The sequence below is a fragment of the Rattus norvegicus genome, chromosome 8, assembly GCF_036323735.1.
Source record: "Rattus norvegicus strain BN/NHsdMcwi chromosome 8, GRCr8, whole genome shotgun sequence".
In the NCBI taxonomy this organism is placed as follows: Eukaryota; Metazoa; Chordata; class Mammalia; order Rodentia; family Muridae; genus Rattus; species Rattus norvegicus.
Window position 1 is genome coordinate 47,539,378 of NC_086026.1, and position 12,284 is coordinate 47,551,661.

At 36.1% G+C, this 12,284-nt stretch overlaps 2 protein-coding genes across 2 annotated transcripts; both read left to right on the plus strand.

Moving 5' to 3' along the window:
- Positions 1–478: 478 nt before the first annotated feature.
- Positions 479–1,411, plus strand: Or8b47 (olfactory receptor family 8 subfamily B member 47). The gene has a single exon (NM_001000809.1). It carries the CDS (start codon positions 479–481, stop codon positions 1,409–1,411), a length of 933 nt encoding a protein of 310 aa, NP_001000809.1.
- Positions 1,412–10,686: 9,275 nt separating this feature from the next.
- On the plus strand, positions 10,687–11,619 carry Or8b46d (olfactory receptor family 8 subfamily B member 46D). The gene has a single exon (NM_001000808.1). It carries the CDS (start codon positions 10,687–10,689, stop codon positions 11,617–11,619), a length of 933 nt encoding a protein of 310 aa, NP_001000808.1.
- The last annotated feature ends 665 nt before the right edge of the window (positions 11,620–12,284 follow it).

Here is a 12,284-nt window from a genome sequence, read left to right on the forward strand (position 1 = left end):
AATCATTCAGAGAATCTGGTTAAATCTTAATTTTATTTAAATTTGAAGCAATGATATTGGTCCTATTGCTATCACAGTAGTATCTGGATGAGTTTAGCTCCAGGTTGCCACAGGTTCTATAAGTGTCAGGCCAGGGCTGAAGCAATGACAAATTGGTGAGTTGAGAGATTGAATTATCTGTTTTTCCTGCTTCCTTTAATTTAATATCTGAGTGGTCATGTTAGCAAGTGTCAGCAATGGTTGTCGTTTTTTAGATTGTTGGTGAATAACTTCACTCTATTTAGCCTTAAATATACTACTCTGTGGAGATATCACGCTACATTCTGATAGCAAGAAGGGCAATTTCTATGAACTCAGATATACAGATAGGCACTCTCATTATTCACTTCACAGGTGTGAGAGAAGTTATGAGTGCAATTTCCTGTGATCTTATGATGTCACAATTATTTTCTACATTTACAGATTATCTTAAAGAAGAATGGGTCAGGAAAACGGTTCTTTAGTGACTGAATTCATTCTACTGGGTTTAACCAATGACCCAGATCTCCAGTTACCCTTGTTCCTACTCTTTCTGCTAATATACACAACAACAGCACTGGCGAACTTGGCTTTGATCACTTTAATTACACTGAATTCTCACCTTCACACCCCCATGTACTTTTTCCTTTTAAACTTGTCCTTCATTGACCTCTGCTATTCCTCTGTGATTACACCTAAAATGCTGATGAACTTCTTAGTAAAGAAGAACTTTATCTCCTATGTAGGTTGTATGACCCAACTCTATTTCTTTTGTTTTTTTGCTATTTGTGAATGTTGTGTCCTGACATCAATGGCCTATGATCGTTATGTGGCCATATGCAATCCACTCTTGTATAATATTTCTATGTCTCCCAAGGTGTGTTCCTATCTTATGCTTGGTTCATACATAATGGGATTTTCTGGTGCCATGATCCACACTGGATGCATTCTGAGACTGACATTCTGTGACAGGAATATCATCAACCATTATTTCTGTGATCTTTTTCCTTTGCTGCAGCTTTCCTGTACCAGCACTTATGCCAACGAAATAGAGATTCTAATTGTAGGTGGTAAAGATATCATTGTGCCCAGTGTCATCATCTTTACCTCTTACGGTTTTATTCTCTCTAATATCCTTCAAATGAGATCCACTGCAGGAATGTCTAAAGCCTTTAGCACCTGCAGCTCCCATATACTGGCTGTTTCTTTATTCTTTGGATCTTGTGCATTTATGTATCTTCAACCCTCCTCACCTGGATCTATGGACCAGGGAAAAATCTCTTCTGTCTTTTATACCATTGTGGTCCCCATGATGAACCCCTTAATCTATAGCTTTAGAAACAAGGATGTTAAAATTGCCCTGAAAAAAGTATATAGCAAGAGGAGGTTTTAATAAAAATATGTTTATTACTGTAGTTAGGTTAATGAGAATTACTGTGGATTTAAACAAAAGCACCTCCTATTATTTAAAACATTTGATCATTGGTAGGATATTAGGATATTTTTGTTCTTCCAGATGTTTTTGGTATCGATAGTCTTTAATTTCATACTGTTGGCAAAAATCTTCTTTCATCATTTTAACTAAGCATAACAATAAGTCATTAAACCTATTTTTTGTCATTATAGGATATATCCTAAAAGTATCCCATGATCTACCAATGTTTATATAAATTAATGGTACATTGTACATGTTTCCTGTGGCAAGATGACTGACTCTCATTAGTTTATATAATCAAGTGTGAATCAGACTGTCTTTTACCCTTTATTGAGCAATAGTGTTTACATTGGAAACTCCTGACTTTCATGATTTAGATGTTTTTATTAACTAGCTAGTAAATACAACTCATAATTATGCATTTGACTTTCTTATGTCAGTCAGTTGTGTTATATTTAACCAGATTGTAATATATATATATATTATTGTTACATATATTATTGTAATATGTATATTACTATAGATATGTATTATGTTGTACATGTATTAATATGTATTGTATTAATTGTAATATATATATGGTTTTAGGGATTATGCTTTCTATCCACTTTTCATAAAGCTTTGGTGGAAATGCTTATGTTTGAATGGTATAGTTTAACAGACAATTGGAAAATTCTTGAAATTTGGATGCATTTTTATTCTGCAATGAGAAGGAGGACAACACCAGGAGTTAAAATAATGATTTGTAGTTGAAAGTGAATTGATGACTTTCTAGGCCAATTCCAGAATATGATATTGCGTATTGTGCTGTAGTGATTGTGAGTGTGTCTTTAACTAAAGTCTTTGGTACATCTGATTCCCTAGGTATCGAATGTGGTAGTTATATACTGTTTTTATGTATTGAGCATATCTTCCTAGCAGTTCCCATATCCACATTTCCTACTGCAGTGCAGATGTGTTACTTACATCACAACTTTGGTATTGCTTATTACTCATTTTTCTTCATTATTTCCAGTGTGAGTTAGATGAGATGGTACATAATTGTTGTTTGGATTTCTATTTTGATGGATACAGGGGTTGAAGGGTGTGTGTGTGTGTGTGTGTGTGTGTGTGTGTGTGTGTGTGTGTATTTTAGCTGCTTGCACTTATTTTTTTAAAAATATTCAGTTCTTATTCCCATTTATTGATCAAACTTCATCTTGTTAATTAATATGCTAAGTTAATATATTTGAATTTGTTTTCCTTTCCAGTTATGGATGAAGGATGATTGAAGGATGACTTGGCATGCACATCTCTAATTATTTTTTCATGTTCTCTTACTGTGGAGAAAAAGTTTCAATGGAATCCTATTTCTCATTTTTGCTGTCATTACCTAGTCATTAACGATCTATGTAAAAGGGGGCCCATGAATTTGAAAAGAAGCAGGGAGCAGTATTTCTAATGGTTTATAAAGAAGTTAAGTTGTCACTAATCTTATTATATCATAATCTCCAAAGGTTTTGGCTTGGGTTAAATAAACATTAATAAACAGAACAGCAACAATGCAAAACCATTGATTAAAAATTAAGCATTTTATATACATATATATGCATGTGTTTATGTAATATGCTTAAACTTTTTAATATGTATAAATATATAAAATATTATATATAACACCTATAAAGTGTATCTGGTAAGATTTGATTTAATCATAAAAAATAAAGAAATTTATTTTTAAAATATCTATTCAGAAATCCATTTATTTTGTATCTGTCTTGAAGGTTTTCCTTTATTTTTGCCAATTATCTTCAAATTTTTAATTGTTTCATAAAGATCTATCCTAAGTTTCACGTTATATTTTGTACAGAATGAGAAATATGCACTTCCCTTCATTTACATGTAGATATCCACTTCAGTGTGTCTTTTGATATAACTATTGTGTTTTGTGTTTTCTGAAATTGAAGACAACCCTAGATTGTCTCAACCTAGGTAACCTAGAGAAACTTGAACTTGTGATCCTTTAATCTCCACCTCCCAAGGGAGGTGGTTAAAAAATATGCCATCTTATCTAACTCCAGCAATATAGACTTTGTCTTGGTCTCACATAGTTTTCTGAGGATTTTGTCTTGAATTAAATATTATAGCTCTGAGATTTTATTTGCATGTCCTATATCCTATTCCACTGATCCATTTGTCCCTGTGCTAGTACTGCATTGTCTCAGAAACTATGCTTCTACAGCCAATAAAGATATTAGATATCAATATATAAATTACACAAAGTGAGGCAAACCTGAAAATGGAAAACTAGGAAAGAGGAAATCTCAGATGTAAGTATCACCAACCAAGTACAATAGATAGAAGAGAAAATCTCAGGTGTAGAAGATACCATAGCAGAGATCGACATAATGGTCAAAGAAAATTTAAAACAACAATAACAATAGCAAAAACTCAAAACCCAAATTATCCAGGAAATTCAGGACACAATGAAAAGAACTAATTTAAGAATATTTGGAATAGAGGAGAAGGATCTGAAAATGTCTTCAACAAAATCATAGAAGAAAAATTCCCCAACTTAAAGAAAGAGATGGTCAAAAAGTTACAAGAATCCTAGAGAACACAATACAAATGGAAACAGAAAAGAAAATTCACTCATCTCATAATAATCAAAACACTAAATGCACAGAACAATGAAAGAATATTAAAAGCTGCAAGGGAAAGGCCCAAGTAACATACAAAGGTAGATCTACTAGAATCACACCAGACTTCTCAAGAGAGACATGAAAGCCAGAAGAGCCTGGTCTGAAGTCATGCATAATCTAAGTGAACACACATGTCAGTCCAGGATACTATACCCAGCAAAACCCTCAATCAATATAGATGGAGAAATCAAAATATTCTTGGACAAAACCAAATTCAAACAGTATCTTTCTTCCAATCCAGCTCTACAGAGGATCCTAGAAGGAAAATTTCACCATAGTGAAGGTACTTATACCAAAGAGAAGACAATATTTTAAGCATCTCACAGCATAGTGAAAAGGGGGAGAAACACAAGCACAAAAAGCTACCTGCAAAAACAAATGTAACAGGAACTAAATGTCATCTGCTTTTAATATTTCTCAATATTAATAGACTCAACTCATCTACAAGGAGACATAAGCTAAAAGACTCGATACACAAACAAGATCCAGTATTTTGCTGTATACAAGAAACATACATCAATATAAAAGACAAACTCTTTCTCAAGTAAGAAGGTATTCCAAGCAAATTGTCTTAATCACAAGCCTGATTTGCCATCCTAATATCCAAAAAATAGACTTTCATCCAAAAGTTATTAAGCGTGATAAGGAAAGACAATTCATATTTATCAGAGGGAAAATCCACAAAGAGAAAGTCTCAATTCTGAACATATATGCCAAAAAGACAAGAGTATCCACATTCATAAAAAACAACAATAACAACAAAACAAAACAAAACAAAAAAACTTTACTAAAGCTCAAAACACACATTGAACCAACACAATAATAGTGGGAGACTTCAACACTCCACTCTCACCAGTAGCCAACATCAAACTTAATGGAGAGAAACTTGAAGTAATCACATTAAAATAAGGGATGAGACAAGGCTGCCCACTCTCTCACCCTACTTATTCAATATAGTTCTCGAAGTTCTAGCCAGAGCAACCGAACAACAAAAGGTGGTCAAAGAAATACAAATTAGAAAGGAAGAAGTCAAAATGTCACTATTTGCAGATGATAAGATAGTATACTTAAGTGGCAACAAAAATTCCACCAGAGAATTTCTAAACCTGAGAAACAACCTCAGCAAAGCGGCTGGATATAAAATTAACTCACATAAATCTGTAGCATTCCTCTACTCAAAGGATAAACAGGCTGAGGAAGAAATTATGGAAATGACACCCTTCACAATAGTCACAAATAATATAAAATAACTTGTTGCAACTCTAACCAGGCAAGCAAAAGATCTGTATGGCAAGAACTTCAAGTATCTGAAGACAGAAATCGAAGAAGATCTCAGAAGATGAGAAGACTCCCATGCTCAGGGATTAGCAGGATTAATTTAATAAAAATGGACATTCTGCCGAAAGCAATCTACAGATTCAATGCAATTCTCATCAAAATTCCAACTCAATTCTTCATAGAGTTAGAAAGAGCAATTTGCAAATTCATTTGTATTTAAAAAAAAGCAAGACAGTAAACTATTCTCAAGATATAGGGGAATGTCAGGACAGGGAGGCAGGAAGGTGTGGGTGGTTGGGAAGGAGAAACACCTTCTTAGAAGAAGGGGCAGGAGAAACAGGATGTGTGTTTATGAACAGGAAAATCAGAAAGGGAATAACTTTTGAAATATAAGTATAAATATAAAAATATCCACTAAAAAAGAAAAAGAAAGAATAAAAGAACTTCTGGTGGAATTACTATCTGTAACCTCAAGTTGTATTACAGAACAATAGTGATAAAAACTGTATGATATTGGTGCAGAGAGATAGGCAGGTAGTTCAATGGAATAGAATTGAAGACCCAGAAATGAATACACACACCTATAGTCCCTTGATCTTTAAAAAAAGGAACTAAAACCATCCAGTGGGAAAAAAAGAAAGCATTTTCAAAAGTGGTGCTGGTTCAATTGGAAGTCACCATGTAGAAGAATGCAAATTGATCCATCTGTATTGCCTTGTACAAAGCTCAAGTCCAAGTGGATCAAGGAACTCCACATAAAACGAGATATACTAAAACTAATAGAAGAGTAACTGAGATGGAGCCTCAAACACATGGGCCAAGGGGAATATTTCCTGCACAGAATACCAATGGCTTATGCTCTAAGATCAAGAATCAAAAAATGGGACCTCATAAAATTGCAAAGTTTCTGTAAGAAAAAAGACACTGTCATTGAGATAAAATGGCAACCAAGAGATTGCCAATCCTACATCCACTAGGGGGCTAATATACACTACATGCAAAGAAGTCAAGGAGTTAGACCCCAGAGAATCATAAAATACTATTTAAAAAATGTAAGACAGAGCTAAACAAAGAATTGTCAACTGAGGAATATGGAATGGCACTGAAGCACCTAAAGAAATGTCCAAGATCCTTAGTCAGCAGGGAAATGCAAATCAAAACAGTCCTGAGATTCTACCCCACAGTGGTCAGAATGGCTGAGATAAAATATTCAGGTGACAGCAGATGCTGGTGAGGATGTGGAGAAAGAGGAACACGTCTCCATTGTTGGTGAGATTGCAAGTTGGTACAACCACTGTGGAAATGAGTATGATGGTTCCTCAGAAAATTGGACATAGTACTCTTTGATTACCCAGCTGTATCACTCTGGCATATACCCAAAAGATGCTCCAACATGTAACAAGGACTTTCTGCTCCACTATGTTCATAGCAGCCTTATTTATAATAGCCAGTAGCTGGAAGGAACCTAGATGCCCTTCAAAAGAGGAACAGATACAGAAAATGTGGCACATCTACACAATGGGATACTATTCACCTATTTAAAAAATGACTGTGAAATTCTTAGACAAATGGATGGAACTAGCAAATATCATCCTGAGTAAGGTAACCCAATCACAAAGGAACACACGTGATATGCACTCATTGATAGGTGGAAATTAGCACATAAGCTCGGGATATCCAAGATACAATTCATGGACCACATGAAGCTCAAGAAGAAGGAAAAGCAAAGTGTGGATACTTCATTCCTTCTTAAAAGGGGGAACATAAACTAACGGGAGGAAATAAGGACAGAAAGTGTAGAGCAGAGACTTAAGGAAAGGCCATATAGAGACTGCCACACATATGGATCCATCCCACATGCAGTCACCAAACCCCAGCACTTTGGGGATGGCAAGAGGTGCATGCTAACAGGAGCTTGATATAGCTGTCTCCTGAGAAGCTCAGCCAGAGCCTGGCAATTACCAGTGGAGATGCTTGCAGCCAACCATTGGACTGAGAATGGTGTCCTCAATGAAGGAATTACAGAAAGATTGAAGTACCTGATGGGGTTTGCAACCCCATTGGAAGAACAATATCATCCAACCATACACCCCAGAGGTGCCGGGGACTGACCTACCAACCAAAGGGTTCACATGGATTGACCCAGGGCTCTATCTGTATATCTAGCAGAAGATGGCCTTGTAGGGCATCAATGGGAGAAGAGGCCCTTGGTCTTGGGATGGCTTGATGCAGCTGTGTAGGCCAGGACAGAGAGGCAGGGGTGAGTTGGTGGGTGGGTTTGGGAGTACTCTCATGGAGGCAGGGGTCAGGGATGGGATAGGGGGTTTCTGGAGGGAACCTGGAAGGGAGATAACATTTGAAATGTAGATGAAGAAAATATCCAATAAAAAAGCAAAGGAAAAAAAAAACTCGAGAAGCTAACTATCAGAAAACCATACCGTAACCCAATCAAAAAATGAGGTATTGAACTAATCCAAGAAATCACAACAGAGGAATCTCAAATGTCTGAGAAGCACCTAAAGAAATGTTCAACGTCCTTAGTGATTTCCAGAGTGGTTGTACCAGTTTGCAATCCCTCCAGCAATGTAGAAATGTTCCTTTTTCTCCACATCCTTGCCAACATACATTATCATCTGAGGTTTTGATATTAGCCACCAATTTGGAGGTGCCTCAGAAAATTGGAAATAGATCTACTTGAAGATCCAGCATATAGAACTCTTGAGAATATATACAGATGGTACTGCTCTAAACTGCAGAGGCGTGAGTTAAACTATGTTTATAGCAGCCTTATTTGTGATAGCCAGAATCAGGAAACAAACCAGATGTCACATCACAGAAAAATGAATAAAATAATGTGGTTTATTCGCACAACGGAATACTACTCAGCTATTAAGAATGAGAACATCCTGACTTTTGCCTGCAAATGGATGGAACTAGAAAATATCCACAGTGAGGTAACCCAGACCCTAAAGACATGCACAGTAGTACTCACTAATGCATGGAAATTAGCTGAAAAAAGTACACAATGTGCAAGATACAGTCCACAGAACTCAAAAAGATCAACAAGCTAAAGGGCCCAAGTTAGGATCCTGAATTCTCACTTGAGAGGGAGTAAAAAGCAACCACAAGGGCAAGAGAGGGAGGGACCAGGAAGGGAAAAGGGACAGAGCAAGTGGACAAAGGAACACAATTTGGTATTGGATGGGGGAAAAACTGAAGACCTTAGGGCTACCAGAAAGAGCGGCAACAGGTAACCTAATAAAATAGGTTGGTAGTATGCTCCAGAATGTACCAGAGTCCTGGGAGTTCACGACTCAAAGAGAGAGACACTAGACAAAATGCCCTATGGTGGGGAGAGGGAAATTTTAGAGCCCACCTCCAGCAGAAAGAAAGGGCATCAAGGGAGGGATGAGGTTGTTATCCCAGAGTCAAACTCTGACCCATAATTCTTCCTGTCTGTAAGAACTGCATGAATGGAAATGGAGGGGAACCTGAGGAAAAGAGGGTCCAATGACAGGCCCAAAGTGGGATCCAGTTCAAGGCAAGGCTCCAAGTAACACCTGCCAGTATTACTCAAGCTATGGAACACTCACGAAAAGGGACCTATCATGTCTGTCCTTCAAAAGACTCAAAAAACAAAAAAACAAAACAACAACAACAACAACAAAAAAAAAAAAACAAATCAAAACCCTGAAAGAGTCAAATGCAGCTCTTATCTAACCAATGAAAAGAAGCAAGCTGCTGACCCCAGTAGTTGAATGAGGAAAAAGCAGGAAGAAGCTGAGGAGGAGGGCAATGCTGTAGGAGGACCAGCAGTCTCAATTATAGTGGACCCCTGAGATCTCTTGGGCACTGGAACACCAACTAGGAAGCTTATATGGAGCCAACCTCATAGAGAAGAAGACTGCCAGGTTCAGTGATAGAACCCTCAACAAACTGGAGGACACATGGAGTTTAGAGGTCTGGTGGTTTGGGCTGGGTGAGGACATCATTGTAGAGACTGGGGGCAGCGAGGAATTATAGGATGTGGAACAGTCAGTGGGTGGGCCAGGAGGGGAATAAAATCTGGATTGTAAAAAAAAAAAAAAGAAAGAAAAAAAACAGAAAAACTAAAAAAGTAAAGCAAATACAAGCAGGAAAAAACAGATTCTTAAACAGAGCCAAAATGAACCACAACGAAAGATTTCCCTTATGAGATGAGGTCAGTGGGAGTTCAATATTGGGATAAAAACAAATGATATACCAATCCCTAAAGAGAAGGTCATACATTGGTCCCTAAGAACATAAACATAGATCATGGTGCAGCGTGTGAAAGAAGGTACCTCATTTCTGTTTATAATTGGAATCTGTGCTTTAGAAAGAGTCTGAGGAAGCTTTTACTGTGGATTCACAGGTAAGTGCAGTGACATACAGAAGAAACTACATAAATTTTTCAGGTATCTCCTCTAGTTGAAGAGTGACGATGAGAAAAGCTGTTCATTTTTTATCTAGCTCTTCAGAGGATTAAGGAATCACACTGTATGTTCTGATTAGCATTTCAAAAACAATTTTAAGAAATATGAGAAATTATGTTTGTGCTTCAGATTTTTGAACTCCAAGAAACATAGTCTTGTGGACTGATAGCATCCTATGAGATAGCAGGGAGAGGTTAAAAAAATCCCTGTTTTCTTACCCATGATGAGTTTATAAAGAAATTACCACTATTTGTTTTGAGATTGACATAATTACATTGTTTCTCCTTCCTCTTCCTACTTTCAAACACTCTAATATAAAACCCTATGCTTTCATTATGTTTATGGCCTCCTTTACACTAATATGCATACCATAAATACATACAAATACAGATACATATGAAAAACCTTCTCCCTCTGTTATTTGTATGTATGTTTTAAAGTCTATGTTAATGTGTAAGTTTTATGTAAGACCTATCTTGTGACATCCGTGAAATCTGATATAAATGATGTAAGATTTACAACTTGTATTCATTATGAATTCATCATTGTTAAATATTGTTAACATGAGGAAAACTGGGTCCCCATAACTGAATGATATTTATAATTGAATCGATTTAGCCTTGATTAACATTTCTTGACTTAGTCTCTGATGTACTCCAGAAAGCAGGAGAGTGATGTATAGGCCTTCCCAGCATATATATATATATATATATATATATATATATATATATATATATATATATATGAAAACATCAGTTGTATTCTCTGTCACACTTTACTTTCACTTTTCCCTTTTTATCTCCACAGATTCTACTACAGAAGAATGGTCCTGAAAAATGGCTCTTTGGTAACAGAATTCATTCTCTTGGGATTAACAGATAACCCTGACCTCCAAATACCCCTGTTCTTAGTTTTCCTAGTTATGTATATGATCACTGCCTTTGGGAACTTGACCTTGATCCTTCTAACTGTGCTGAACTCTCACCTTCACACCCCTATGTACTTTTTCCTCTTTAACTTGTCTTTCATAGACTTCTGCTATTCTTCTGTTTTTATACCCAAAATGCTGATGAACTTTGTTCTAAAGGAGAACATTATTGGTTTTGCAGGCTGTATGACTCAACTCTACTTCTTCTGTTTTTTTATCATCTCTGAATGCTATGTCCTGACAGCAATGGCCTATGATCGCTATGTCGCTATTTGTAATCCACTCATGTATAGTGTTGCCATGTCCCCTAAAGTCTGTTCTTATCTTATGCTTGGTTCATATTTGATGGGATTTTTTGATGGCATGATCCATACTGGCTGTATCCTGAGACTGACCTTCTGTGATGGGAACATCATCAACCACTACTTCTGTGATCTTGTGCCTTTGATGCAGCTCTCCTGCACAAGCACCTATGTAAACGAGGTAGAGATTTTCATTGTAGGGGGGAAAGATATCGCTGTACCCAGTATTATCATCTTTATTTCTTATGGCTTCATCCTCTATAGTATCCTCCAAATAAAATCAAATGTTGGCAGATCTAAAGCCTTCAACACCTGCAGCTCCCATATAATTGCTGTTTCCCTGTTTTTTGGGTCATGTGCATTTATGTACCTAAAGCCCTCCTCAGCTGGATCTTTGAATGAGGGGAAAGTGTCTTCTGTCTTCTATACCATTGTGGTCCCCATGATGAACCCTTTAATCTACAGCTTGAGAAACAAAGATGTTAAGCTTGCTCTGAGAAATACTTTGAGCAGGAAAAAGGTTTAGTACTAATCTTATTATCTTCATGACAATTTTGACATATGTAAGATTTTCTTGGGGTAATCCCTTCTTCACTCCCTTAAGTTTTCATCACAGTGTGGTAATTTATGTGTTTATCTTCATATTTTTGGCATAAGTTGTTTTTATTTCCACACTATTGTCATATGTACTTTCAGTATCTAAATGTTTAAAACTAGTCATTATTAATTAAAGGCTTTGTAAAATTGTTGTTCTAGAGTTTTTTTTGAAAATATAGTCTTCCGGTGATTAAATAAGATAAAAATGTTTAGTCAATATCATATTTGACAATGGTGTTTAAATCTTTCTCATTGAAATTACTTTGTTCTGATTTAGTAGTTTCTTTATTGGTTAAAAATGCAACTCAAAACCACCTTTAGTCACATTAGTCATATTAATATTGGAAGGATATGAAGGATATGTCATACACACATACATATATATATATATATAAATAATGTCACACGCACACACACATACACACACACACACAAACATATATGCAAGATTGTAGAGTTTAATGATATTAGAGACCTTAGTGTAAAAGTGCTCATTAAATAAAAAGTCCAAAATAATCTATTAGTCTTGAATTTAAGCCTAGCACTTTTTAGTATGGACACAATCTACTGCATTTTAAAAAGATCATCTGACTA

Bases quoted from the DNA above. Each gene is read 5' to 3' on its own strand.
- Or8b47 (NM_001000809.1), top strand. From the start codon at position 479: ATGGGTCAGGAAAACGGTTCTTTAGTGACTGAATTCATTCTACTGGGT.
- Or8b46d (NM_001000808.1), top strand. From the start codon at position 10,687: ATGGTCCTGAAAAATGGCTCTTTGGTAACAGAATTCATTCTCTTGGGA.